At 32.2% G+C, this 27,137-nt stretch overlaps 1 protein-coding gene across 4 annotated transcripts in view; it reads right to left on the minus strand.

Annotated features, from left to right (window-relative positions):
• The window catches only part of LOC126740992 (tyrosine-protein phosphatase corkscrew), a 49,174-nt gene that overhangs the window by 1,391 nt on the left and 20,646 nt on the right, over positions 1–27,137 (minus strand). For 2 of the 4 annotated variants that reach the window (XM_050447227.1, XM_050447242.1), the window contains 8 exons: positions 20,821–20,986; positions 14,461–14,637; positions 14,239–14,389; positions 11,845–12,103; positions 11,589–11,742; positions 10,717–10,852; positions 10,445–10,659; positions 3,805–3,995 (listed from right to left, as the gene is read on the minus strand). In XM_050447227.1, the coding sequence (XP_050303184.1) occupies positions 3,805–3,995; positions 10,445–10,659; positions 10,717–10,852; positions 11,589–11,742; positions 11,845–12,103; positions 14,239–14,389; positions 14,461–14,637; positions 20,821–20,986 (1,449 nt within the window). Of the gene's footprint in view, positions 1–3,569; positions 3,639–3,804; positions 3,996–10,444; positions 10,660–10,716; positions 10,853–11,588; positions 11,743–11,844; positions 12,104–14,238; positions 14,390–14,460; positions 14,638–20,820; positions 20,987–27,137 lie in introns of all 4 variants that reach the window. The other 2 variants (XM_050447236.1, XM_050447251.1) reach the window with 2 other exon arrangements.

The following is a 27,137-nucleotide window of genomic DNA, read 5'->3' on the forward strand; positions in this document are numbered from 1 at the left end:
TCTCACATATTCTAAATAAGATGTCTTTTAGACGTCTTTAAGATATCAATGTGCTATATGGCTACATACATTTTAAAAATATTTTGATTTTTGTAACGCCTTGAACAAAATCAAGACTTTTTCATTAATTTCGTGTTAACAAGGAAACTTTTCGGTCTCATCAGCTTATCAGGCTTTCATATCCTCTTCAGACCTCTGGTACACATTTGTGTACAAAATATTTAACTCCATTTTTTGACTTTACCGTTTACGCAAATTAAAGTTCAATCGATAAATCCCTATTATAAGAAGATAGTTATAGAGAGTTATAGTAACATTCTGTTTACGCCCCGCAAGTGCCACTTGTTCTCTGGCAGGCAACCTGTGCGAAAGTGTCATGGCGTCTACCAGCACAGCTGATTCTGAAAAGACCAAACCGGTTCGCCGTAAGTACCAAATTTTGCTTAAAAACAAATTAGGGTGGAAATCTAGTAAATTATTATCTAGGAAGACTAAAATATAGGACAAATACCTTAAAAATTATAAATTAATTTTTGTTTGTAAATCACGCCACGACAAATTTGTTTGTACACATTTGTGTACGTTGGGTCTTATTGATCAAAAGTCCCTATCACAAATGTGGCCATTGGGTCTAAAAGAAGTTTTTTTTTAGGTCGGAACGTTTACTACAGCGACGAACAGCGGAGATTTTGGATCAGAGCGATTTTTTTGCCACTGACGAAGAAAGCGACTTTGAAGCTACTAATGCCCATTACGATAGTGACTCCAGCAGTGACTTTTCAAGAAATGGGGAATCATCTATCAGGGAATCACCAGTGATCCCAACAATCGCGTAAGAGGCAAAAAACTCAAAAAGTACCGACCCAAACATGACGTAGAAGAGGGCTGCGATTTAGAGACTGATTTTGCGCAATTCATTCCTCCTTTACCTGTGTTTTGGGTTACCCTTACGCATGTACTGGTCAAAATCATTTCAAATTCCACTGATCGCTGATACAATGGGCAGGAATAGATTTTTTAAAATAAGAAATTATCTTTATGCTGTTAATAACTTGGAAGTTTCAGATGAAGAACAAAAACGTGATAAACTATGGAAAGTGCGTCCAATAATAACTTCTTTTCATAATGCGGTTTTGCGGCTACCGAGAGAGGTGCATGTGAGCATTGATGAACAAATGATACCATTTTCAGGTAAAGTAGCTATTCGACAGTACGTTCCTCGAAAACCCAACCCCACTGGTCTAAAAAACTATGTTTTAGTTTCAAAAAACGGAACTATTTTAGATTTTGAAATTTACCAAGGAAAAACCAAGTAATTTTCCAGAAGACGTCAGAAGGAAAATTTAGGTGCAGGGGGTAGAGCCGTATTGCGTTTAAGTGAAACTTGTTTACCTGGAACAAACATTTATTTCGACCGCTATTTTACAAGCGTTACTTTATTAGATAAACTAAGGGAGAAGGGAATTTCTGGTACAGGAACTACAATATCCAACAGATTTCCAAAAGTTGGTTTTCCCACTGACTATGAACTAAAAAAGTTAGGCAAAGGGACCATAAAATCAAAAGTAAGAGATGATAAAAAGGTAGCTCTAGTTAGGCGGATGGACAATAACAATGGCCTCTTCAGCACACAGCATTAATCCAATACATCAATGTTGAAGATATTCGAGGCCTGATCAACAGTATTTAAATGTTCCCCAACCAGATGTAGTAAGGCGCTACAATCAATTTATGGGAGGGGTTGATTTACTGAATCGACTAATTGCAGCTTATAGATGTTATCATAAAACTAAAAAATGGCCAATAAGAGTGTTTGAACACTTCTTGGATTGTGCAATAGTCAACTCATGGAATCAGTATAGGAGTGACCGTGAAATATTAACAGTCAAAAAGACTGACATTCTAGATTTAATCGGATTTAAAATGCGCATAGCAGAAGCACTAATTAAAGGAATATCAACTGCCGAATCTGAATCTGATGATGAGTCTTTTGAACCTATATCGCGAAAAAAATTACCGGGTCGGCCTGGAAGGGTGCCTCTACCTCCTCCTGAAGTGGCAAAATCAAAAGCCCGGCATCTACCAAAAGCCATGGATATTAAAGAGGCTGCAGAGGTGCAGAAATCCCGACTGTACGAGACGTACGCGAGTCAAGTGCATTTCGTGTAATATTTTTTTATGCGTTGTTAAAGACCGTGATTGTTTTATTGAGTTTCATAATTAAAACAAGATTCCTCTTTTATGTTCTTTAGCGATATGTTATGTTTTTTTTCATATTAAATAAATGCACTTTTAAAATTAAAAAATGTTTTTTATTTTAACTTTAGTTAGATACTAAATTTTAACTAGCTACTGTTGAAAAATATTTTGTACACAAATGTGTACATTGGTATTCGCGAGTTTAAAAGATATATGGACCGAAGATACACATTTGTGTACAAATTATTTTAGCGCCCCCTTTGGCGGGGCAAGTACGATTGGGATAATTATTAGCTTAAAATGGTGCCCTAGTTAACTCCAAGTGAATCAAATAAAAATTGCACACACTATTGTCGCCTGGGTCTGAAGAGGATATAAATTAATTAAATGGCATGAGTTTTCAAAATATTCAGATTTTTGTATGACAGTATTAAGATTTTCTAAATCATTGAATAACTACTCAATAACTCCAAATCGGCTGTATTGACAAGGGAACTTATAAGGACCTGTTTGCTAAAGAAACTCATCAGCTTTCATATGAAATTAAAATCATTAGATAAGTTTTCAAAATATTTAGATTTTAGTAAAACCTTAGAAAGAATCAAGACTTTTTCGATCCATTGAAAAACTACTAAATAATTTGAAATCACCTTTATTAACAAGGAAACTTATGTAAAATCTGTATCGTTGTGATGAATTTATAACGAGTTAATTATTTTGTTGGATATTACGTTACTGTTATACTAAAAATGAATTCAGAAAATACTCTCTCGTACGCTCAATTATTGAAATATTTAATAATTATTTTCTCCTTTTCAATAATTGAGCGTATGAGATTTTTCTAGCTTAATATCTAGATTTCTAGAGTATTTTCTAGATTGATTTTTACTATAGCAGTGATGTAATACCCAACAAAAGAAGTAAGGAAACTTATTTTTTTTGATAAAGAAACTCATCAGCTTTCATATGAAGTCAAAATCAATAAAGTCCTTACGAACATTTTAAAAATGTTTAAACTTGTGTAAAGGGTAACGTCTAAAAAAAACATAAAAGATTTATATTTATCTTTCTAGATTATTTAAAATTTTTAAACGGCATTTTAATAAGTATAAAATTACGCAACTTTGCCATAATTTAATCTGCGATACTCTATAAATTTTTCCAGAAAATACACGAAACAATAAAAAACAGTACATTCCCTTATATTGCCAAAGAGTTAACCTAAAAACCTTAGATCTAAAAATATATTTTTTTAGTACATTGAGAACGTGCAATGGATATTCCTAAATATGGGCCAAAAACCACAAAAAAAATATATTAACACAAATGACAAATATTAATATTAATGACAGCACATACATTATTCTTACCAAGGGCGAGGGAGGGGCAGGAACGGTGATTAACTAGACTAGACGCTACACTGAATATCTAAGATAAGCCTGAAACACGGATAAATCCTTTAAAAAATAAAATACTGGGGTCCCTTCACCAATTTCTTATAGCGTCTATACAAGATATCGGTTTTAATTGAATACTCCATTGCACGTCTCACAAATAAAACGTAAGAGACGTACAAAGTATTTCGAAGAGACAAAAACGAGTTACCTGGGAAGGGCGGGCGGCAGTTCGGATACTGCCCTTTGGGGCGGCCGTTTACATTCCCCCCGCAAAACAACAGGGGCGGGCGAGGTGGGAAAGTAAGCGAGGCTAGCAGGTCGAGTTAGCGAACCTGTGTTGCTGATATCGGTGCTACTGTAACGAATGTTCGTGTATTCCCGACCCGTTTGCATGGATTTCTAGAAATATTAAGGAATATTGACAAGTTTTACAGGTGATTCATCTTTTTTCAATTTTTATACAACATACCACAAACTGAATATTTCTTATTGGATCTGATTTAACCTCTTCGGGCCTCAGGTATCATATTATGATACTTGATCAGTGATTGGTACAATGATTAAAAGTACACGTAAGTGCTTATTACTCTTTTCGGTCAAAATAACTAAATATAGAACATGTAATTGTGGCAGTTATGTTGGGAAAGTCAGCAGAATTTTAGTAAATAATATTGAATGTTTAGTCTTCAGTATCATTTGTGATATTTCGAGTACTATGTAGTCAATACAATATTCTTATTTTTTTTTTCAGTAAAGCTCACTAACACAGAACTGCAAGATCTTGTAAAGAATCTAAGTCTTGTTCGACGTGGATGAAGAACTGATTATAAACAGTGACTATCAAGAATTTCTTCTAATAGCTCAGGATGTAATGATCGTAGGAGGAAATCAAAATACGATAGATAGAGCTAGTTTAGATGAAAATGTTCCTTTAATTAATTAGTTGCCTAAAAATAAAACAAAAAATTGAAAAATAGGCAGTTTTAAATCACAAAAATGGAAATTTGAAAACCATTAATTCCTGTTTCAATGTTGAAAAAATTACACAACCAATAGAATATTTTGAACATAGCGATGTTCACCAACATGAAAGAGATAAAAATAAATGGAAAATCCCTGGACGAAAATCAAAGAAAACGACATTCCTAGAAAATGTTAGAACTTGAGATATTTTCTAAGACAGAATATATAATTTGTGAGGGATAAGCTTTACCCCAAGGTATTCTTCCAGATCGCACATGTTTGACAGAAAAAGCAGGGAAATTGAATACAGCTTACTACCTTTAACTGAGACCCTGGAGATTGGTGGTAGAGTTGTACTTAAATTAGCTGATACTCTAACTATAGGCATATCTATTTTTATAGATCGGTATTTCACTTCAGAAAAACTCACTGGCGCTTGCTCAAAAATTTTATATTACTAAAATCTTGCTGAAAAATCGCATTTCAAAAACCGACGTTTCGTTCAAATTTGGTAGAGAATTGAAAAATTCTGAAATAGGGTTGTATGATGTGCTTGTAACCGAAGATAATACAAAGGCAGTTGTGAAATGATTCGACTGAACACCTTTTCACCTTGGATTGGGTTTTAACTTAATTTTTTTCAATTTCAACTTAATTTATTCATATCAAAATACATCATATGACACTCAAGACAAGTAGGACATTAAAAAGCACTATTAGCTATATATTGTTAAAGAAACTCTTGTGTGTTGTAAAATACCCCTGTACAAAGTAAATTTTTAACTTTTTTTTAAAAAAGTTAATGGGCAAATTTGATAGCTTGTTAAACAGTTTAACTGCCATAACCTCCGAGCGATCCTGCCACTTATTTAAAGTATTTGCTCAATATTATTTAAATGCCTGCTTTCATAATTGTGAACATTACCCTGGATTAAAAATTGGCATTCAAACTTTTTTACATAAAGTACACACAATATAAACTGATGGAAGACTAAGTATATTTAATTTTTTAAAAGCTGGTCTGCAGTCATCCCTAAAACCTGTACCTGCTAGGATCCTAATAGCCTTGCGCTGTAGAGAAAACAATCTTGAAGTCGAAGGTGCACCTCCCCAAGCTAGAAAACCATATAACATGACCGAGTGAAAAAGGCCATAATAAGCATTCAATAATGTCCTGTGGGATACATAGTCCTAGAGGTTTCTTAGCAAGAACATAGTGCCTCTCAGTCTTCCCGAAATGAACATCCCATATGAGCTTCGATTCAAAATACAAGCCTAAAATTTTTACTTGAAATGGATTTGTAAAAGCTGCAATATCCCTCAGAGAGAATATCATTTTTTGAGTCTTTTCTTTATCAAGCATTAGTTTATTGGCATTAAACCATGCTTCTGCTTCCAGTTGTGCTCCAGATCCAGATCGTCTCCATAAACTTTACAAATAATTATCATGAATAGTGAGAGTAGTGTCATTCGCAAACAATATGTATGGAGCAAGCCCACACATTGGCAAGTTACTTATAAAAATGAATAATAAAATGGGTTCCATATTAGAGTCCTGTGGTACTCCTATCTTTAAGACACCCTCTGAGGATGACACCCGTCCCACCCTCACTGTATGTGTGCGTTCATTAAGATAAGACTTAAAAAGGTTCATGCTGTTTTCTGAAAAATTGTAGAATTTTAATTTATTTAACAGGAATTCGTGTGGAATACAATAGAAAGATCACAGAAAAGCGTAAGAATTTGTTTACGACGCTACAAGACATCCTTTATGTCAGATCGAAGACCAAGGATTAAGAAGAACAGTGCCAGGCCCCTTCCCCTCCTGAATCCAAATTGACTGTTAGTGAATAAGTTGTTTTTTTCAAAGAAGTCAGTAATCTTACATGCCATATACTTTTCAAGTACCTTCGACAAATCTGGCAGCAATGAGATGGGTCTATAATTGGAGATCCTCTTACTTAAAAATTGGGGTGATTATTAAACTTACAGGGCATTGTAGGGGTTGTCTGTTCCAGAAAGAACATCGACATAGGATTTTCCATATTGCCATATATAGTGCTTGTAATGGACCAGAGCATCCATTGTAAAAACTAGTACTATAAATGAGAAAATGGGCGGCGTCGATCTGCTTGCCAGGGGTTACAGCCAAATATCCCTTGAATTCCAGAATGAAGAAATGAACAATCCGTTCAATATTTCATCTAATGGATTTTAGCTATGTAGCTGCAATACAAACAATTTTTTTTTTGAACAAGCGCTTCAGATTAAGACTTCTTAAATTACCTTATGTTCAAGTTCCCCCATAGCTAAATCACTAATATTTCGTAAAAAGCCTGACGAAAGTGAATCTAAATCAAATAATTTTTTTGATTTGTATTCTAAAAGTTTAACGGTTGCTCCTAATATACTGCTGTTGTTAGAATACGTATTGGCTTTTATCAAATTTACAACTTTCTCAACAATTTTCCTAAATGTATTTAATAACGATATAGGGCGATTCTTGCTTATCACATCATGTGCACCTTTTTTGTGTATAAACACTATTTTTGCAAGTTTAAATATTCCCGGATATTACCCACTTTCTAGCACACTGTTGGTTAAGTTTACAAATACAGGTCTAATACAGTCTATACTAGATGCAAAATTATTTTTAATGTCAATCAGTATCTTCCATGTCTCTTCAATATTTGTTTGTTGAAGTATAATAGCTTATTGTTCCTCCTCCTTATGACTAATAGCCCTGGTTTTTAATTTTTCTTGAATCCAATCTTTAGTTGAAAAATATGCATTTATTTTTTAGCCATCTTGGAGTCATCAAACATATGATTTACAGTCATCTTCATTTTCTTTCTTTAATTTGCGTATTTGTTTATTTTTCTTGGAGTTTCTACTGCACGGTTCCTTAACTATTTTCCTTCCATCACCACCTTGTACTTCTAGTAATTTTTTGTTAGTGAGTTGATTTTGAAGTCTTATTCTTATTTTATTTAGTTAATTTTTTATTTCTTATATTTAATTTTAGTGTAATCATCAAATCTGTATTTTCCTCTCCATCTCACATATAGCTTGTTTCTTTGTTTCAACTTTATTAGAAATTATTTTGTTTATTATTTCTTATTTTAATAATTTTTACTTTTTGCGATTATTTTTTGTTCTGTGGAATATATTATAGAGCCCTTGGAATATGTTTATTGCATAAGGACTTAAGTATTTTCTAACTTTTAGCTTAACTGCCGCGGTTCCAGTAGGATCATTCTATTTTTAAGTCATTTTATTTCAACCCTAATGTCTTGAAATTTTTGTTTACGTTCTTAGAAAAGATGTCAGACATGAACTGTACTGAATTTTTCAATTTTCAACCACACTTAACCTCAATTTTTTCATGCGGTTCACAACAAACAAGTTTACTTTCGATATTCACCACTCTCGCTTGATTTTACAACTAGGGTAACTAACACCTGCTGAGTTTATACAGTCAAGCGCTGTAAAAATATTTTTTTTGCAAAAATTACCATTTATTTGGACAGGCTATGTTTAGTTTGTCCGTCATAATCTCATAACTGTTTTGATGGATAAAATAGATTATTTATCATACGTAAACACCGTTTTAAGTAACACAACTATTTACAGAAAATGTTCAAGCAATCTCACAAAAATAATTCAATATAAATGTAACATGCTATTTGATTTTTGTTTTTATATACTACTCAAAAAAAAGTTGAATGATACAGTGGCTGAAAAATTAAACTGCAAAATGGGGTGTTTTCAAAAATCTATGATCTACCTAAATATTTAATCTACGGAAATCCCATTAGACCTATAGTGAGTTTTATTGATTTTCCCATTGATCATACCCCCAAATGGGAAACAAACATTCTGCAGTAAGTTTTACGAAATCCTTTTCAAAGACGCCAATACTTTGTGAACAACTTTAACTTTCTAACTTCATCCAGTCTATAATACTCCCTGAAAATTATATATTGATATTTTTAGCGTATTTACAAATATCCCTATTGATCAGACTAAATATGTTATCATTAAACGATATCCATTGATTTCACCTAATACCACACAATGCTTGCGTGACTTTTTTAGCATGTTTAATTTTTGTATTAAGAGTAGGTATTTCAAATTCAACGGAAATTTTCAACAAATCAACAAATTTTTGGACTTGAAATAGGTATATCAGCGATTTGCTCAGATATAGTTAATGTCAGAATTTCAAAATGCTTGTCTGAGTAAACTATCTTTTTCTGTGGCATTTTTTAAGAGGTATGTTTGATTTCTGTGCCTACGGGAGTGATGGCCAGATTCTTAAAGTTTTAACACAACAGTTAACTATAGAACTTGAAAAAATTAATTCTCATTTTTCAATACTAAATTTGGAGCTAGATTTTTACCTAGAATTCATCTTTGAAGTCCCCTCTATAATGATGTGAAGAAATTATAAAAATATCTTGATTAGATTGGAATTTATATGGATTAAAAAACTTTTCGCCAGTAAAATCATCTGGTTGCATCTCAGAAAATTATTTTCTATTATTTTATTAAATTCACAATAGTTCTACATGAAAATATTCTTAAGAAAGGTAATTTTCTTTTGGTGAAATACCGATTTTAATGCCTCAAATAGTCCTTAAATTATTACGTTTTTAAATAAATGTGCATCTTCATTCTTACACATATGTATTTCTGGCGAAGACATCGTATTTCTTGGAAGCAATAAGTTTTTGTTTTATGATAGAGACTATTAAGGAATATTATAATAACAATATTCGAGATTCTGAATTTAAATTTAATTTTATATTAACTAGCAATGTAGCAATGGGTGCATATACAATCATGAAAATGTGCGGCCGTTTTATTAGAAACATTGTAATGCATATTATTAACGCCATAATAAAAATGTGTGATATACTCGCCATATAAATCACTGTAATTGACATACATTTATCTAAAATTAATAACCCTCAAAGTTTCTCTGACTTAAGAATTATAAGTATACCCCTCATACTCTCAAAAACACTCAATTAAAAAATCGCGATGAGATCAAAATCTCAGGTATAATATCCAAAATTCCTTGTAACAACTGTGGCAAAAGAACGTATTAAATAATACACAGAGATGCTGCAAAAAGAATAGATGTTATTCGCCATACAACGCTAGTTGAACATGTTATAGAACTAGATCATTCTTTTGACTTTCATAATATCCAAATTCTTGACGAATAAAAATCCTTAATTGAGCGCAATACAAGTGAAATCATTTATATTAAGAAATATTACACTAACAACTTTAGGTGTGACACGGAAAACCCAAGTTCTGCTTACTCAAATTTAATATCTAAATTACCAACTTTACTTCACTCAATACAGCAATCAAGCAACAGCACTAATATACTAATTTGTTTACATCATATATTTTAATTGCATAACTTCGTGTACTTATCAGGCCTTAAACTGTGATATATACGTTTTTAAACTTTTATTATGTTCTATTTTAAGTTAACGCGAGACAATTAAGAGTAAGCGTTTTTGGTAATTTTCTCTTCACCCCGTCTTAAAACTATGACATTCATATTATCATTTACATCCACAAATGTTAACAAAATTTAATAGTTTATAAAAAATTTAAACACATTTGTTTCTATCTATTGTAGAGCCCTGAAGATGATTTAAATATAATTGGCATCATTGGCTAGAAACAAATAGTTTTCTCTTGCATTTGACCAAATTACCCACGAATTTATTTAAAACAATATTCATAAACAACATTCATTTTTATGGATGATACTCATGGGTCCGAAGAGGTTAATTGGCTTCGGAATGTCCAGATTTAAACACTTTGGACTTTTATCAATAAAATTTTTCATTGAATCTTACTTGTTCGGCTTTCATTCTCTCCGTAATCGTTTCAATGTGGTGCTGAACCGCCAAATAAACAAATTTATACTGCGCCTCCGTTTGTACCATGCCGGACCGCTGCGCCCTCACCATCTGAATTGTCCTTTGAATGTCGATTTCGCAATCTAACCCGTACTTTTTCAGCTGATCCAGAATCATATCGATCACTATGAAGGTACCGGTACGACCAATACCTGTAAAATTAATAATTATAACAGAAAAACATTAAGAGCGGTTTAATCGGGCCGTACCGGCGGAACAATGGACTAAAATCGCCCCGGGAGGTTGTTCCAGATCTTTTTGGAGTTCCTCTTGGCGTTTGTTTACCTCGTGCAGAAAATTGAGAACGCATCCGGGGTCTGATGGTACCCCGTGATCCGGCCACGCCTTTAAAATAACAAGAATAATAATGAAAGTAAAATGAGTAAGTAAAATCCTATACTCCTTTAATCCTATATTCTGTTTTATAATTCCCGACATATTTCGGATACAACGGTGTCATCAGAGGGGGGTACTGAAAGGAAATAGGCTTAAACAAAGAAACTAGAAGCAAAAAGACAAACAGACATAGAAAAGACCTAAAATTAATATTAGGCACACTTACAAAGGTTTAAAATTGGTACAAGTTACACACACCACAGAGCTTGAGTTTATGTAAAAAACCTTTTATTTACTTATTTTTTTATTTATATTCTATTGTTGACAAAGATGAAAAGAGACGTCAATAATTGAACTGAATAGTATGTTAAAGAAAATACTAAACTCAACCTTAGGTGACATCTATGTTGTGAAATCCTAAAAGCACCAGGATATCTGATGGTGTGTTACAAACATTTTTGGTGAAAGCAAGAGGAGAGTAGGAAGTTCACGGAGAGCATAATAAATGGCGCGGTTAACATAGTGATTAGTATGTTGTGAAGAAAAGCAATTGATCAGTACCATATAAAAAATAAATTGTAAAAGGCAAGAACGATATATTAATTAAGACTGAAGAGTTAAAACACAGTGAGTGCAAGAATGATGTACTTGATCATTACCACAGTAATGGTGGTTGTTTTATGTAGCTTCATTTATTTTTAGTATTTTCAACAGATCAAGTTTATTAAATCAATTTTTTACTTACGGTGAAATGGTAGTGATACACTTTTCGTTCGTCACTGCATCCTTCTTGGGTAACGGAGAATTCACGTAAGGTATAGTGCTGTGTCGAAGATTCCATCAGATTTTTTACGGTAATTTTTCCGTATTCCTTGGTGCAATGTTCTTCTGGCCAGTATCTATAAATAAGATAACGAATATTGAATATAAACAGCCAAACCACGACAACCTCTACACACTAATTCTCTACAATTTATTGAAGATAATTTAATGAAAAGTACCTCGCGCACTTATTCTTAAGTCTCTCGGTTTCCTTGGTGGTCATAACGATGACGCGACAGTTTTCCTGCCATACCATTTGCCAAAAGTCCGGTATGGTCGAGGGTAGACACCCCTGCGTCGCGATATAAGTTTTTCCCTCTGCCCCGGAATCCCCGCTTTGGTTAATCGGATCGTCACATTTCCATTGAATGTAGTTCGCGTTGATGTAATCCGAGCCGGATTGATCGACGTTTTTTAGTTTTACCCGAGTGTCATCGACTGAAAAGTGGTTTTATTAGTCTAGTTTTGTTAAACCGATTTAAATGTGTATTAGTTGAGATAGTACACTGTGTCCCTTTTTGATTGGTATTGCAGGGTAAATATTTTACTGGCCAGTGTCACTTTTACATGACACTTTCATAAAATGTTTCAGTATAGTAAACAATAATGCAAGATCTAACCGGTGTCACGATATAATATGTAGATTACAGTACTTGTTTCGCCCAACTAGGGCGTCATCAGACCTCTAAGTATATAGTCTAGCAAGTATTTTACATTTATATTAGTATTACCACGTGTTTTACCTAAGCTAACAAAGCTTATTTTTTTTCCTTATATCTGTTGAAATTGAAATAAAAAATATCGAAAACTGATTTATTTTTTTGAATTCTCTAGTGCAACGAATAAGCGGTAAATGCAGAATATAGTTTTATTGTGATCTTGGAATACTAAAAGTTACCTTTGTACGTAAGGGTTGGCGTTTATGTGAATATGATGTAGGCAGAAATCAAAACAAGTAAATTGTTTACACTTTTGTAGGTAAACATTTAATTAAAAGCAACTAGAAAAATACAATTTACTAGAGAATTACAACTAGTTTTGAGTGAGTATATATTATAGCATTTCAAATTATCATTGTATGTATAAAAATGTTTATTTCTAATAAAACGGTAATTAAGAAAATGTATGAACTTTTGTATAATTTCTATACGTGTAATATATACTTGATAAATTGAAGTCCAAATAACAGTGGCTCGAATATGGGTCCAATTAAGGATTATACAATATTAGTAACGCAGAAGCTTTGGTAAAACCCTTACTTTTTAAAGCTCTTACACAAATTATTTGTAGGTGGTATTCAAATGTTAATTCGCCATCAAGAGTTACACCTAGATTTACGAATAGTTAAAGATAAACATAATTTATCTTTAACTATTCGTGATACACTATATGAAATATAACACTATATGAAAAGCACAGGCTCATGTCATTTAAAAAAAATTCTAATGTAACATTCGTATCTCTTAATTTTAATAACAATCAATTTCTTTCAACTTAAGGTCAAATCAATTGGAATAATTTTTATAATTAAAGTGATTTGTCCTAATATTGATTTATATTTTAGCAAGATACAAAACATACACTGTACTATCAATATTTTAAATGAAACATTAGTGATGTATGTCCCTAATAAATATATCACATACTCATAGAAATATTTAAAAATATTGGATGTCAACTTAGTTGGAATTGTATTTGTATTGTATATGCAAAATCTTAAATTTTAATCTACAAGAATCCCCTAGACTTTGCCAAATCCTAATTCAGAATTACCTTTGGAGTAAGAAACGAAGTTAAACATCTTTCTACATTTAGTGAATTAAAAATGTCGCTTTTTAAAAAATTGTCTGTATTGATTCTAGTACCAGTCGCAAGTCCACTGTATAGTATTAATGTTATATGTATGGTGGTACTAAGGCTGAACAATTTATTAACGAAGCGTTTTTGCCATCTGTGTAGTAGGGTGAAAAATACATTCTTGGTATATCTTTAAACATGAACTTTCACTTGGAAATATAGTCATTAACACTAGACGATGGACTTATATATAACAACAAACATTGCGACAGACCCCTGACACTACAATCACCACAGATAACAATTTTTTTACCAAAATATGTAAGAGATGTAAACGGGTTTTTAGATTGAACGAATATTTATATGCAATGTTAATATATTTAAAGTATGTTTTATTAAACTTCTAATGCCTTTATTTTAATTTTTCGCATATGACCGCATGTGACCACTCAGTACAAAATATAAATGGAGTTTTGTAATATTTAAAAATTTGTACAAAAAAAAAAGCCTCGCACCACCACATAATTTCCTCAATTATCAGAATGTTTGCATATAAATTCAAATAATTCAGAAACTTCTTTATGCAAGTGAAAATGGCCTTATGCTTTCATACAAAACTGGCTTACAAACTGTTACTAAGATATCATATTATTTAAGGATATTGACTAAACAGGCCTTTAGAAAAATACCTGAATATTGAGCAAATATTCCTAATAGTTTTTAAAATTTCGGCGAACTTGTACTATTCTTGGGTATATTTTCTGTACTTTACTTACATGGTAATATATTTTTATATCGATTTTTATTTCTGTTTTCTGGTTTGCTGCCCTCTTTCCTTGAATATAAATGCTTAAACTCCTGCTGCTGTAGGCTCTCGAATTCCTCCCAAAACCCGGCCTTTCCAAAGCTATTTGGACCATTTTCGGACTAAAAAATTATGTGTTTTTTTATTCAAAGATCCAATAAACCACTAAATTGTCATGTAAATTTGTACTCACCTGTAATTGTTTCACTCTGGAATGGATTCCGGAGGCGTTTATCCTGGTCGCATTGAACGGTTGTTTCAAATGGACCACCGTGCCGGAGGTTTCCACCATTGGGTTTTTCTTGTAATGCTCGATTAAGTCGGCTAACGTATTGAACTTTTCACCACCACCCACGTCGTATTTGTTGTCCTAAAAACGATAATTTTAATGAAAATAATGACTTTTTTAATTTACATTAGTGCAATATTATAACAACAACCCGTATTATATAAAAATTTTCGCAGTCTAGCGTATAGAGATACCTATATACGGCAGAACAATTTAATAATGTACACAAACAGCAACACAATATTAATATATAAATATTTAATATCAGTATACCCTAAGCAGTAACGACTTAGTCATTAAGCAACCATAAACATCATTAATCCATATTGATTTAATATTATCAGTTCCCTGTTCTTCAACATTCCAAAAAACTTATTCGTACAGGCCAGATATTTTTTTTAAAGGAATTTACAAAGATTTTATATATGGAGAGTTACATTAATGACTTCCATTCAAATCAATATTATGGAATATTAGAATTGGGCATTATTTCCTGATGCTTCTTCTATCCTATTGGTAGAAAAATAGCTTATGCTATTTTGTAATAACAAAAAAATATGATTATATTCTGAGATATCTGATTGAGACATTAAAGCAATAATCGAAAGATGCACTAAAAAGACTACTATTTAATTTTGCAAATACTGATATTTTGTCTTTTAGGTGTTTCATGACAGAGATAATGTTAAATATCTTCCAATAAGTAAATAGGAGAGCTATGAATTTATAGAAAACGGTGGTTATGTACTTCAGTGCGAACCTTTTTTTGTACAAATAATAACACGGTTATAAATAATTAAAGTTCTAAAACTTAACCCATGTCTACTCTAAACGAGAATTTCATGTTTTCAAAACTTTATTCTTGAACAATATATAAAATTTGACTCATATTATTACAATGGGTAACTAAAGATACTTCGGTCATCCTCCACTAAATTTAATTAAAAAATATTAATCCGACATGTTTCGAACATATATTCGTTTTAACCTTGTCTAAAGCACTAGATCTATAAGATGTATTGACGGAACCCCTTCATTTGTTTTCCCTGATGATGGATATGTTATATGTAAGAATAGACTACTTCTTCAACTCATATTACGGTTTTTTTCAAATTTGGAATTAATTAGCGCCATTGCTCAGAACCTTGATCATGGTTACATTGACATTTTGAAGCGTTTTTATAAAATACATACCAGAACAAATCATATTCTTATAACAAATCTACATATCGTCGGCCAAATGAGAAAACCGCGTAACTCCATTTTGGGGAATTTTTCAGGAGACAAGAAAAACTGTTTCCTATCTTCCTTTTTTAATATCAAACAATTGTTAAAACCTTAAATATGAGCAATAATACTTTGTTTTTACCATGTAGAGGGAAAACTTTGAAAAATATATTGTTTTCTAGTATTAAATGGAGTTACGCGATTTTCCGTCTAAAAAATATGTGTAATTGCGGATATAGGGGCTTTTCCAGATATAAAAAAAATACTAGAAAAATCAAAAAGTTGAAAGAAAAGCTAAATATTTATTTAAAAAATTAAAATTACCTTAATCCTAGATCATTTTTAATGTAGCTAGGTATAAAAAAGTATTAATTTTCTTTGAAAACACTTACCTAACAACAACGAACAAAATAATTTGCAAAAAAAAACCTAACGAATTTCCAATATTTAGAAGGTAAAATTTACATTAATAGATCTTTAAACTAAAAAATTCAGTCGTATAACAAGTCATCGTAAAATTTATGATAATCAGGTAATATACTCGATTTTAAAGCTTGTAAGTGGTCGCATTTTTCTTTCTTGATTTTTCGACGTTCAGTGTACAGGACTGGCAAATCCACAAATTTACTAAGTATACTTTATAAAGTCTTTGGTTCAGGACATTCCATGGATCTGTGTGTCTTAATTTGAACATTATTTCACAGCTGGGCAAATATCTTAGGGCTTTTAGGTCCGTAACAACGGGATCGCCAACGGTTCTTCCAGGGCGTATGGATGAATAAAATTTTAAACATTCAAACTTCTTAAAAAAGGTGTGATCAATGTATTTTGTTGAATATGGAAAAGGAACCGATCTAGCCCTTTGACAATAGCCCTCGTAACCTGCAGGGAGATTTATTTTACGGTCGCGAATTTGACGTTCGATGGCAGAATGCATTGCATCCACCTCCATCTGTGTGTGTCCTTTAAGCAAATATTTCTGGGTTATACTAATATTATTTTGAATTGCTGCATTTAGGAATGCATTGGCCAGTATGGAGTTTCGATTTTGCCCTGTACACCCATCGCTGTAAAAAATCATTTCGTTTGGATTTTTATTTTTTACTTCTTGTTCCACGAAATAGGAAAGAATTAACGAAAATTCGTTCGCCGTTATCCTCCCTTCACTTTCGTTCCAAAGATAGCAGAAACCTTCTTTGGTTTTTAAGTTGAAAATGGTAAAATTATGCACTATCAACTTTGTCTTATAGTACATAGAAGAAACTGTTGATTTCGGGGACAATAATACGCACTCCAAGTCCATTGTATAGACATTTACTATAGCTTCAGTCTTTGTTTTGTCATTTTCTTTTTCTTGACGCGCTTCTTCTTTTAAAGTCTGGTGCAAGTTATAATCTGTCTCTGATAAATTTTTTTTTTTAAATGCTTCACACGAATCACACAAATCTTTTTTTGGTTTATAGAGAGATAGGTTTAGCTCCTTAAATTTTTTAAAAAACAGAGTTGTACTTACTGGTTCCAAATTATGCTCAACACAAAATTCGGTTCTATAAAATTTATATAACTCAGCACGTGACCGCCAAAGAGGTTTTGTTTTTTGTTTTTTTGAAGATGCTCGGCAATAATGACTTTCGAGTTTTGGTAGCATATTTAAAAATTCGAAAATGCCGGCGTTCTTTTCAGCAAATTTAATCTTTCTTATTTCACTTTTTGGATTAACTTCAGGAGATTCAAAATTGACATTCTGATTTTCATCTTTTATCCAATTTAAAACCATTGTTTCCTTTAACCCCAATATCCCCCCAAACATTCTTTTGCAAACTCTAACTTTCTTAGTGTCAAATTTTAGAAAGTATTTCATAGAAAAATTTCTTTTGGATACTATTTCTTGCTCTCCCCTTCTTCTTTTGACACCGTGAATTTCGACTAAGGTCTTTACGTGCATCTTTCGTTCCGCCCAATTTAGTTTGTTCCAGAATGTTCTAAATATGAGAATTCGTTCTTCATCTGTTAATGTGTCACATTGAATAGTAGATTTTTTTTTGCCAAGTGTACACCCACAAGGATTTTGCAGAAATTTTCCTAAATATAAAAATAAAATAAATGAAAAATCTATGAGTAATATAATATTGAACAAGCAAGTTGTAGTTGCAAGTATTCCCAATTTTCTTTTTTCCTTGGTATGGTAATCCCTTTGAACGTTTAGTGTTATTTATGTTACAATTCCAGGTAGCCGGTGTTGATCTTTTTCGTCTAATTTGAGTTTTAAGAACAGTTTCTGGTACTGGTGGCTGCTGGTGTTGCACTTTCATCTGATCGAGTATGGCTTGCTGTTCTTGGTTCATGTCAGTATTGTCAGTATCAGATTCATCCGAACTATCCGAATTATTTTCTTCGGGAACATAAGCATCGTCCGAGTTATCACTATCATCCCTCTCATCTTGGGAATTTGCAAAGCAAGTAATCCTTGAAGATGAAGCATTATTGATTTCGCTTTCCATCAAATCTAATATGTCTTTAATTGGAATTTCAACACCAAGTGTAATTTCAAGTGCTGGTGAGTCGAAGGTAGATAAAAGCCCATCTTCAATTTGACTATTTTCAAGTTCCTGGTCACTTAGGCTTTTGGTATAAGACGCTTCATTGTTTAGGCTTTTCACAAAGTCTGATGTGTCTTCAATTGGAATTATAACACCAAGTGGAATTTCAGATGCTGGCGAGTCGATAGCAGATAAGCGCGCATCTTCGATCTGACTATTTTCAAGTTCTTGTTCACTTAGGTTTACGGCATAAAGCAGTTCGTTGTTTGGGTTTCCCACTAACTATCGTATGTCTTCAAACTCATCAGGAACTAAAAACCCATTTTCTCCAACTATATACTCGAAAGAATATATACGAACTTGCTGATTTGCCATCATCATAATAGTTTTTGTTCGCGATAACATCTTAAAAAAGATTTTTATTTATTTATAAATTGAAACCGCACTTAATTAAAAGTAATAGTTTTAATTTTAATTTTAAAATTTAATCGAAAACCACGTAAGTACTGCATGTGCCTCTTAAACTAAAAAAAGAAAACCATGTAACTCCAAAGCTAATTTAAAAGAGGTATTTTTATAATTACTAATAAACTAACAATGTTTTTGGAAATGTACTTATTCAACGTAATGATCTTACCTTATAAATTCAATGGTTCCACTTAATTTAACGTTTGATTTAGCACTTTTTTCTAACTGCAATAGTAAGCACGTACGTACACTACTGACAGTGCATAACAAACTGGGAGATACGCGTTTTTCCTGCTATATTTTTGGCAGTTGGAGTTACGCGCTTTGCTAATTTTCCTTTTTTTGGTGGGAATTTAGTTTTGATTGATAAGTGGTTTTCACAATAGGCGGGTTTCGTACTCTTTTGATAGATGGCGATAAAATCTCAATTTCGACAAAAAGTGGAGTTACGCGGTTTTCTCATTTGGCCGACGATATCCATCTATAGGCTTACTGTATTACTGGTTATCAGTGTACAGCATATAAAATAAACAAAGCTAAAGCGATTTTCTTCCGTGATTTATGGATTTTGGAAATAGATTACTTCCGAAAGAACCACACATTTTTCACTAATTTTAAACGCACGTTATAGTAGAGAAAAATTCAAATTTGGCACCATAATCAAGTTTTAAATTTCCCGCTACATTGACGTCACAAACTTACTTTCATTTCCGGTTAGTACTACTCCTCAACTATTAATCTAGGGACTCTGATGAGTAAAACACCTTCCTTATATTTTGACGTAATATGTAGTTTCCTTTCGTCGTTCTTTAAGACGTTGTGTTTAACATATGGACACTTGCTAATACTTAGACCCTCCTAAAATCTTGAGGTAAGGTATTTTTATTGTCGATTTTCTGTGGAAACTATACTTAGACTCCACGTGTTTCTTTTAGGGTCCCTACGATTCTCTACGGTTCTCTACGATTCCTACCGTTCTATACCTTTAACTGCCATGTGCCACATGTGAACATTCAACTTTTTAACAAAAATTAAAATCTTTAAACAACTTCTCTGAAAGAGATTTAATTTCTTTAATATTTTTATAAATAATAATATAACTTTGGCCAAAGCTTTGCTGAGTATCTATCAGCAGGTTATTTAAAAGCTTCAATACATAAACCTAGATTTTTTCCTAGAAACCTTTTAATATTATATATTTAAATTTATTATACAGATAGGTGAAAGCAGAATGGTAGACTATTTGTTGTTTTTTTTTGAAAAAGTTTATTTGTGACAGTTACGTTTAAATATTAAAAGTAAATGACTACTTATTATTAAAGCTGGTTGAAGCTTGTTTCGTGTTTAATTGAGTGTGATATTTTTTCGTCCCTTTATACACAGTAAACTTTTGCTAGTTATAAGTTTGTAATATACTTGAATACACTCTGACAAAACTGGATGGCGCCCACAAGTAAGCATCTGATTTAAATAACTCATGCCAAACTCACAATCAACTATATTGCTCAAAAGCTGAAAGCTACCATTAGCATACATACCTCTTTATTTTTTTACTTATTTCTTTATTTTTAACAACTAACAAAAAAATTAAAAATAAAGTAGGTTAAATTTCTGTGTTTAGGTCTACACAAGGCATTTGATATTAAAAGCCACGGTCCTTTACTTAGTAAATTGGAGAACATGCGTTTCCGTGGAACCATAAAAATTTTGTTAAAATAATCTTATTTAAATAGGCAGTACATGATATGCTAATATAATTAATTGTCTTAGATTTAATAAAATCCATTATATAAAACACTACCCCGTCCAGAGATACTATGTGAATATGTATGAATATGTATAGATTCATCATCAATAAAGTTATTCAACCAGGTGTCTGGTATGCCCAAATATGACTTAAAATCTTTAAATTTAGATTCTCTATTTTTTATTAAAACAATTTTACGTACTTGCCAGTACACAAGAGAAATATCTTTCTGTGCTTATTTTTGATTTCCTAAGGCATTACCGTTATTAATTAATTACTTACTGTAGTGCATCTGATCATGACGTGGGTGACTTTATCGTCCGTCCTCACTGACAGTACGAAATCGCCCGGTTTTGATTGGCTCTCTCTGACTAAAAAGCTGCCGTTTTTGCCACGGTCTAGGATTAATTTTTCGGCTTCTCTACCGGATAAGTGTCCATGAAACCACCTGAAAAATGAAAATTTTAACATTCGAAACAACTGCATCAAAGCCTGCTGCATAAGGTGCTAATTAGTTATAATATCATATATCATATACCATTTAGGGTAATTTTTGGGCATAACTTAAAACTACTCAAAATAAGTTCAGCTTTTTTGAACATTAATATAGAGGCGTTTATGAGAGTGTAAAAGTGATTCTGGATTAAAGATTTGTGTATTAAAGACACTTTTATTTGGGACATAGCTTTTGCTAATTTCTTCAACGAATATTTTCATGAAATAATTTAAAAGCTTTGAGTAGAAAAACAGCATTTCTTATCCAATAATTTCACAGGACAGAGTTTCTTCTAAGAACTACCAAATTTGAAGTCTTAATTTCAAAAAAATTACCTGAAATGTTCACAATTCTTTCAAAACATGCATAGAATATATTAATAAGTTCTACGTGTGGTATATTTAACGAATACCTTTTTTTTTAAGACGCCACTAAATCATCACTCCCGACAATATAACCGCTGCAATGACAATATCGTTTTAACGAACGCTATTTGCAACCAAGGTACGCATTCAATAAAAAAAATCGTATTTGGATGAATAATTGCATTTAATACGAGCGCCGGTGTTATTTTAAAGAAACATTGTTTTTCGTACTATACGATAGCCATTCAAATACAGGGTGTCAATTTGAAACCTTTCAATACAAATATCTCTGAAAGTAAAAAAGTTAGAAACGCGCAATTTGGTACAAATGTTATACAGGTAGAGGGAACTACAACCACCAAATTTTAGTTATTTATAGCGTGAGCCACCTCTTGAGCCGTCTGGAATAGCTTAAACTAAAGGCCTTTTGGAGTAGTATTTACCTGCATAAGAATTTTGGAATTTTTCCAAGATTTTATAGTCAAAAAGTTAAATAAAATAATTTTTATGAAGTGTCACTTCATTTAATTACATGCTCAAAATGCATTTCATTTTGGTCTAAATAAAAGTATAATCTTTTTCCAGAGAAAAAAAATGCACACTGTATAATAATCCGTTGTCGAAAACAACAGTTTTTCAGTAAGCCTAAAGGATGTCAAAGGGTGTTAGATCAGATGATCTAGCCGGCCATTTCATTAGACCTCTTCTTTCAATCCAATGATCTGGAATCGCATCATGTGAAAATTGCCTCACAGAAAGAGCATTGTGGGGTGGCGCTCCATCTTGTTGAGTATAAGTTAAATCAAATAAAATCTGTTTAATATATATATATATAAAGTGTCATTTTACTTAATTAGATCTTTAAAATGCTTTCTATTTTCATTTCTAACATTCTGAAAGCCTTCCCTTAGATAGATGCACAATCCGCATGTTTTCAGGGAAGGACACACACGGTATCCAGAAAAAATCAATGTGTGGGCGGGAATATTGGGTGATATTATTGTCGGGCCTCTATTTATTAATGGGAACTTACTTGGAAATGTTGAAAATCACTATGCAACCTAAAATTGTTGAACAAATAGAAAATTGTTGGCTTATCATGGGGTAGGAACCTAAACGGAGATTTATTACGTTTTTAAAAAAAAATGGAGCGTCACTTCACTATGCTCTTCCTGTAAGGCAATTTTCACATGATGCGTTTCCATATCAGTAGATTGGGAGAAGAGGTCTAATGGTATGGCCAGCGAGATCACCTGATTTAACACCCCTCCACTTTGGGGTCACTTAAAAACTGTTATGTTTAAAACGCAACCAGTTTCACTCGATGATCTTCAGCTTATTACAGAAGGTGCATTTATTCCAAGAAAAGTGTTTCAAAATGTGAAAAATGAGTTTGAAAATAGATTATACTTTTGTTTAGCCATGGAATGCATTTTGAGTATATATTTAAATAAAGTAACACTTCATAAAAACAGGGTTTATTTTATTTACCTTGTATATTTCTTTGACCCTATAAAAATTTAGGAAAAATTCTTGTGCAGGTGAATCCTATGAATATGAACGTATCAAAGTAGCCCCTTGGAAGATGTAAATGTTTTATAGAAACCTTATTAGTTCAAATTATGCTTGTTAGTGGTAATGTAAGCAATTAAATCAGTAATTTCCCCTATGGGTCATTTATTAAATTGATGCTTTTTCAGTCGAGTTACCCAATATGGTAAATAATTAACCTTAATCTCAATACCATAATAATAATTAATACATACTATATAGTTGTATAGAACAAGTCATAACCCATATTTATAAAATCTCGTTATCTATTAAATCAGAAGAAGTTTTTGCCATTGCACTTAATATAAAATAATTGAGGAATAAACATGGAACTGAAAAAAAAGACATTCTGAATCACCTAATTTAAATAAAGAAATGACCCTGATGGGTTTACTCATGGCGAAAATCAGGTAAATCTTATTAAAAACACAATATGGTGATTCGTTATAAGGTCGTCCGACTGCTTTAAATTATGATTTATTACCATTTAAAAAGTATGCAAAACTCGCAAATTAATTAGAATTCTGCCCTACTGTTTTAATGGATCATCCTAATATTTCTTCTAGATAAGTCTACTAATCAGTATTTGTTAAATTATTTATTTATTTTACTCCTGACTCATCCTCTATGATGCATAAAATCAAAGCAAGGAGTGTCATCTGCAAACATTTAAAAAATTAGGAGTGTCATAAACATTGGATATCTATTACAAAGTTGCCATTATAATAATGTTCGGGGTATTAAAAGTGAGTTATTAGGCCCAAAAGGTTATCTTACTGTATACAGAGAGCGCAGGGAGGTAACTGAAAAAGACTTTGGCGAGTTGACCCAAAGAAATGGGGAACAAGATATTATTTACTAATTCAAAATTTATAATAAAAATAATGTTGAAAATTGTCATTTATGGGAGCGAAAATGATCATTCTTGTTATGGCACTTAATATAAATTTTGTTGAATTAGTTCCATGTTATACCTATTTCATTTACAAACAGACTTGCTTCTTGCACTGGGCTGCTTTCTCGGGCAATTAATTTACTAGGGAGAACTACGGCCTGTTTGGTATGAAACATGATATGCCATACCACTTTCAAAAAGAAGCCACTACGAAATATCACTTTAAGGAATATCACGTTACTGAAAATACGATCCCCTACCGGATCACTTAAGCTACTCTGCTACATTCGGCCCAGAGTTGAGGTTATAAATGGCTAGTTTTTGTTATGGCACTTAATAATAATAATAATAACAATAATAATTGACAGTTTATATTTCCTCATAAGATATTATACATACTCACTGATAGATATAGATAAGTTTACAATGTATATATAAATGAAAAGAAAAAACATTTTTCAGTATGTATTAATTCAGTATGTAACGGTAAAGAGGAAATAAAGGTCATGTTTCGGCTACCCTCAGAAGAAGGAGCCACTAGGACCTTGAATATTTAATTTATAATTTAGAAAAATAATCACAAACCGCATTATAAACTGTATAAATAGCATGCATACCTTACATCCATAACCAAAAAAAAAATCTAAATTACCCTAGTTTAGTAAATAGGAGGCAGGAGAGGAGGAACGAGGGGGACAGGTATATTTACTATATTTCTGTTGTAGACTCTTATAGTAGTAGAAAAAAAATACATATAAAAATTTATATTTTCAAACGCGCGTCAGATACAAACACGGAATGCTGACACAAAAGAGAGCAGAACCACAGATTTACCAAGGATGTCAGTATTAACAGGAAATAACATAAATTGTTTTTCAATGCACTAAATATTGTTTTGTTTAGATAAAAGAACTATTTTGATAAATTTTTTCAAAGCCGATATAGATCTAAAAAATCCCAAGTTCTGTATTTATTAATTTTGGCCACAATATTCTAAGAAAATTACTTTTTTCTGCATGCCTGCAAAATATTTATATTGTGAACGTCAGTACCATATCTAAGCTTATTATAGAGATATGGTGGTGCTTTAAATTTCATTATTTTGTAAAAAAAAACATATGGAGTGCAACTCTCGGCGAGCTAACATATTAAAACCAGTTAAGGTCAACTAATTAATGTGATACCCTTTCCCTATGTCTAATTCCACAAATAATTCTTATGCACGAGTTCTGTACTTTTTAAATTCTTGCAGAGTAAGCTCAGTCTAAAAATGGTCCATACACTGTATCTGCATAATTGAAATAGGATAGAATTAATGAGTCGCATAACATTTTTTTTGTTTCCTTTGATAAATAAGATCTATGCTGGTTAAGATTTTTTAGCAATAAAAATCCTTTCTTAAGACTAACTTGTAATATGATCTGTGAACTTCAGCTTGACGTCTATCATTACGCCTAAATTTTTAGTTGAGTCATGAAAAGGCATAAATTCCCCCATTAAGAATTAGTTGGGCATGAGCCAAAGCCGCCCTTCTGTTATTATCACTACAAAATAACATTGCCACACTCTTTATTTACTATAGCAAGGGCAGCATTCAAATAAAAACTAGCTCCTACAACATTACTAGCATTAAATGACTGATATAATTGTGTGTCGTCCGCGTAGAGGCGGTATTTACCGAATTCCAATTTATCCATGAAAGACAACGTAAAAATGCTATATAACAAAGGACCCAGACTGCTACGTTGAGGGATTCCAGACCTTACTTGCCACCCTAGACTTATCTTTCCCGATTAAAACTCTTTGTGTTCTATCACTTAAAAAAGATAAAATTAATTTAGTAGCTGTAGTATTAAAACTAAAATAATGTAAAATAGTAATCAAAAATTCGTGATTTAGCATATCAAATGCTTTAGAGTAATTAAGTAGCATTAAAATCATTGCATCACCCTTGTCCAAACTGCCGACAACCTCATCGGTGACGTCAGTAATAGCGGTAACACAGCTAAATCCATTTCGAAACCCAACTGTTTCTGTAATATAATATTCTTATCAGTAACATAGGCGGTAATCTGTTTTTCCATTTCTATTTCCAAAATTTTTGAAAGGGCTGGTAATATTGAAATTGATCTAAGTTCGCCATAATTTAATGGATTATGATTTTTAGGAAGTGGCAAAATAAAAGCGGACTTCCAAGATTTTGGAAAGTAGGAGTTTAACAAACAACTATTTATATTATTGGTAATAAATGGTATTATAGACGGGCAAAAAAGAATAAAATTATTAATGTTGTGTTTAAATTATCAGCCCCAAACGCTTTAAATTTCAGTTTAATAATTAAATTTGATAAATTTTCATCGACTGGTGTAAAAGAAAATAATGGTGGAAACTTCTAATTAGATTTAATGAAATTGAAGGTTTCGTTTGTCGGAGGAGTAATATGAGATGCTAAACCAATCGTTAAGTTCATCGACTTTTTTTAGATGTTGATGATGGGAATTTGTTTGGACAAAATTGGTATTTTAATCTTAAGTTTTATTAAGAAATAGGCTCTTCGGCCGTTGAAAAAATTTATCTGAATTGCTTTACAAATGCTCAAAACACTTTTAAATTCTACCAAGACAACGATCCTAAGCATAAGGCACAAAAAGTTAAGACCGGGCTACTTTCTAACTATCCCAAAGTGCTTGAAACTCCAGCCCAAAAAGTCCAGATACTAATGTCATCGAAAACTTATGGTCGCATTTAAGAGCTCCTCAATACGAAATCATGAAATCTCAAACAAAGAAGGATTAAAAGCTTTGTGGCCAATTCCCTGATCTGTGGTAAATATCTGTGGTTCTTCCTTTGCCCAAAAATAACAAACTAGTAACGTTTTCTATAAGTTTGTTATGTGTGTGTTCTAAGATCCTGGAAAAATTAATTTACGCCCAAGTGACTACTTATCTAAACTAACGCATTACTATTTTCTTAGTCCTACTCAATCAGGCTACAACATCTATTTTATCGCGCATTAAAGACGACATAGATGAAGCAGCTGATAAGGGTAATACTACAGCACTGGTTCTGCTTGATTACAGCAAGGCTTTTGACACGTTAGATCACAAGCTTCTGTGCGCTAAGTTGAGTTCTTTGGGATTTTCTCTTTGGTTCATTCGTTTTTTTTTTGAGAGCTACCTATTAGGTAGAACTCAGTTAGTGCGGATGGGGACCCTTGCTCTTTGTTATTTACACGTGTGGCATGGATTCTATTGTCAATGATTGTATGGTTTAACAATACGCGGATGACACC

Source organism: Anthonomus grandis, chromosome 1 (genome assembly GCF_022605725.1).
Source record: "Anthonomus grandis grandis chromosome 1, icAntGran1.3, whole genome shotgun sequence".
NCBI lineage: Eukaryota > Metazoa > Arthropoda > Insecta > Coleoptera > Curculionidae > Anthonomus > Anthonomus grandis.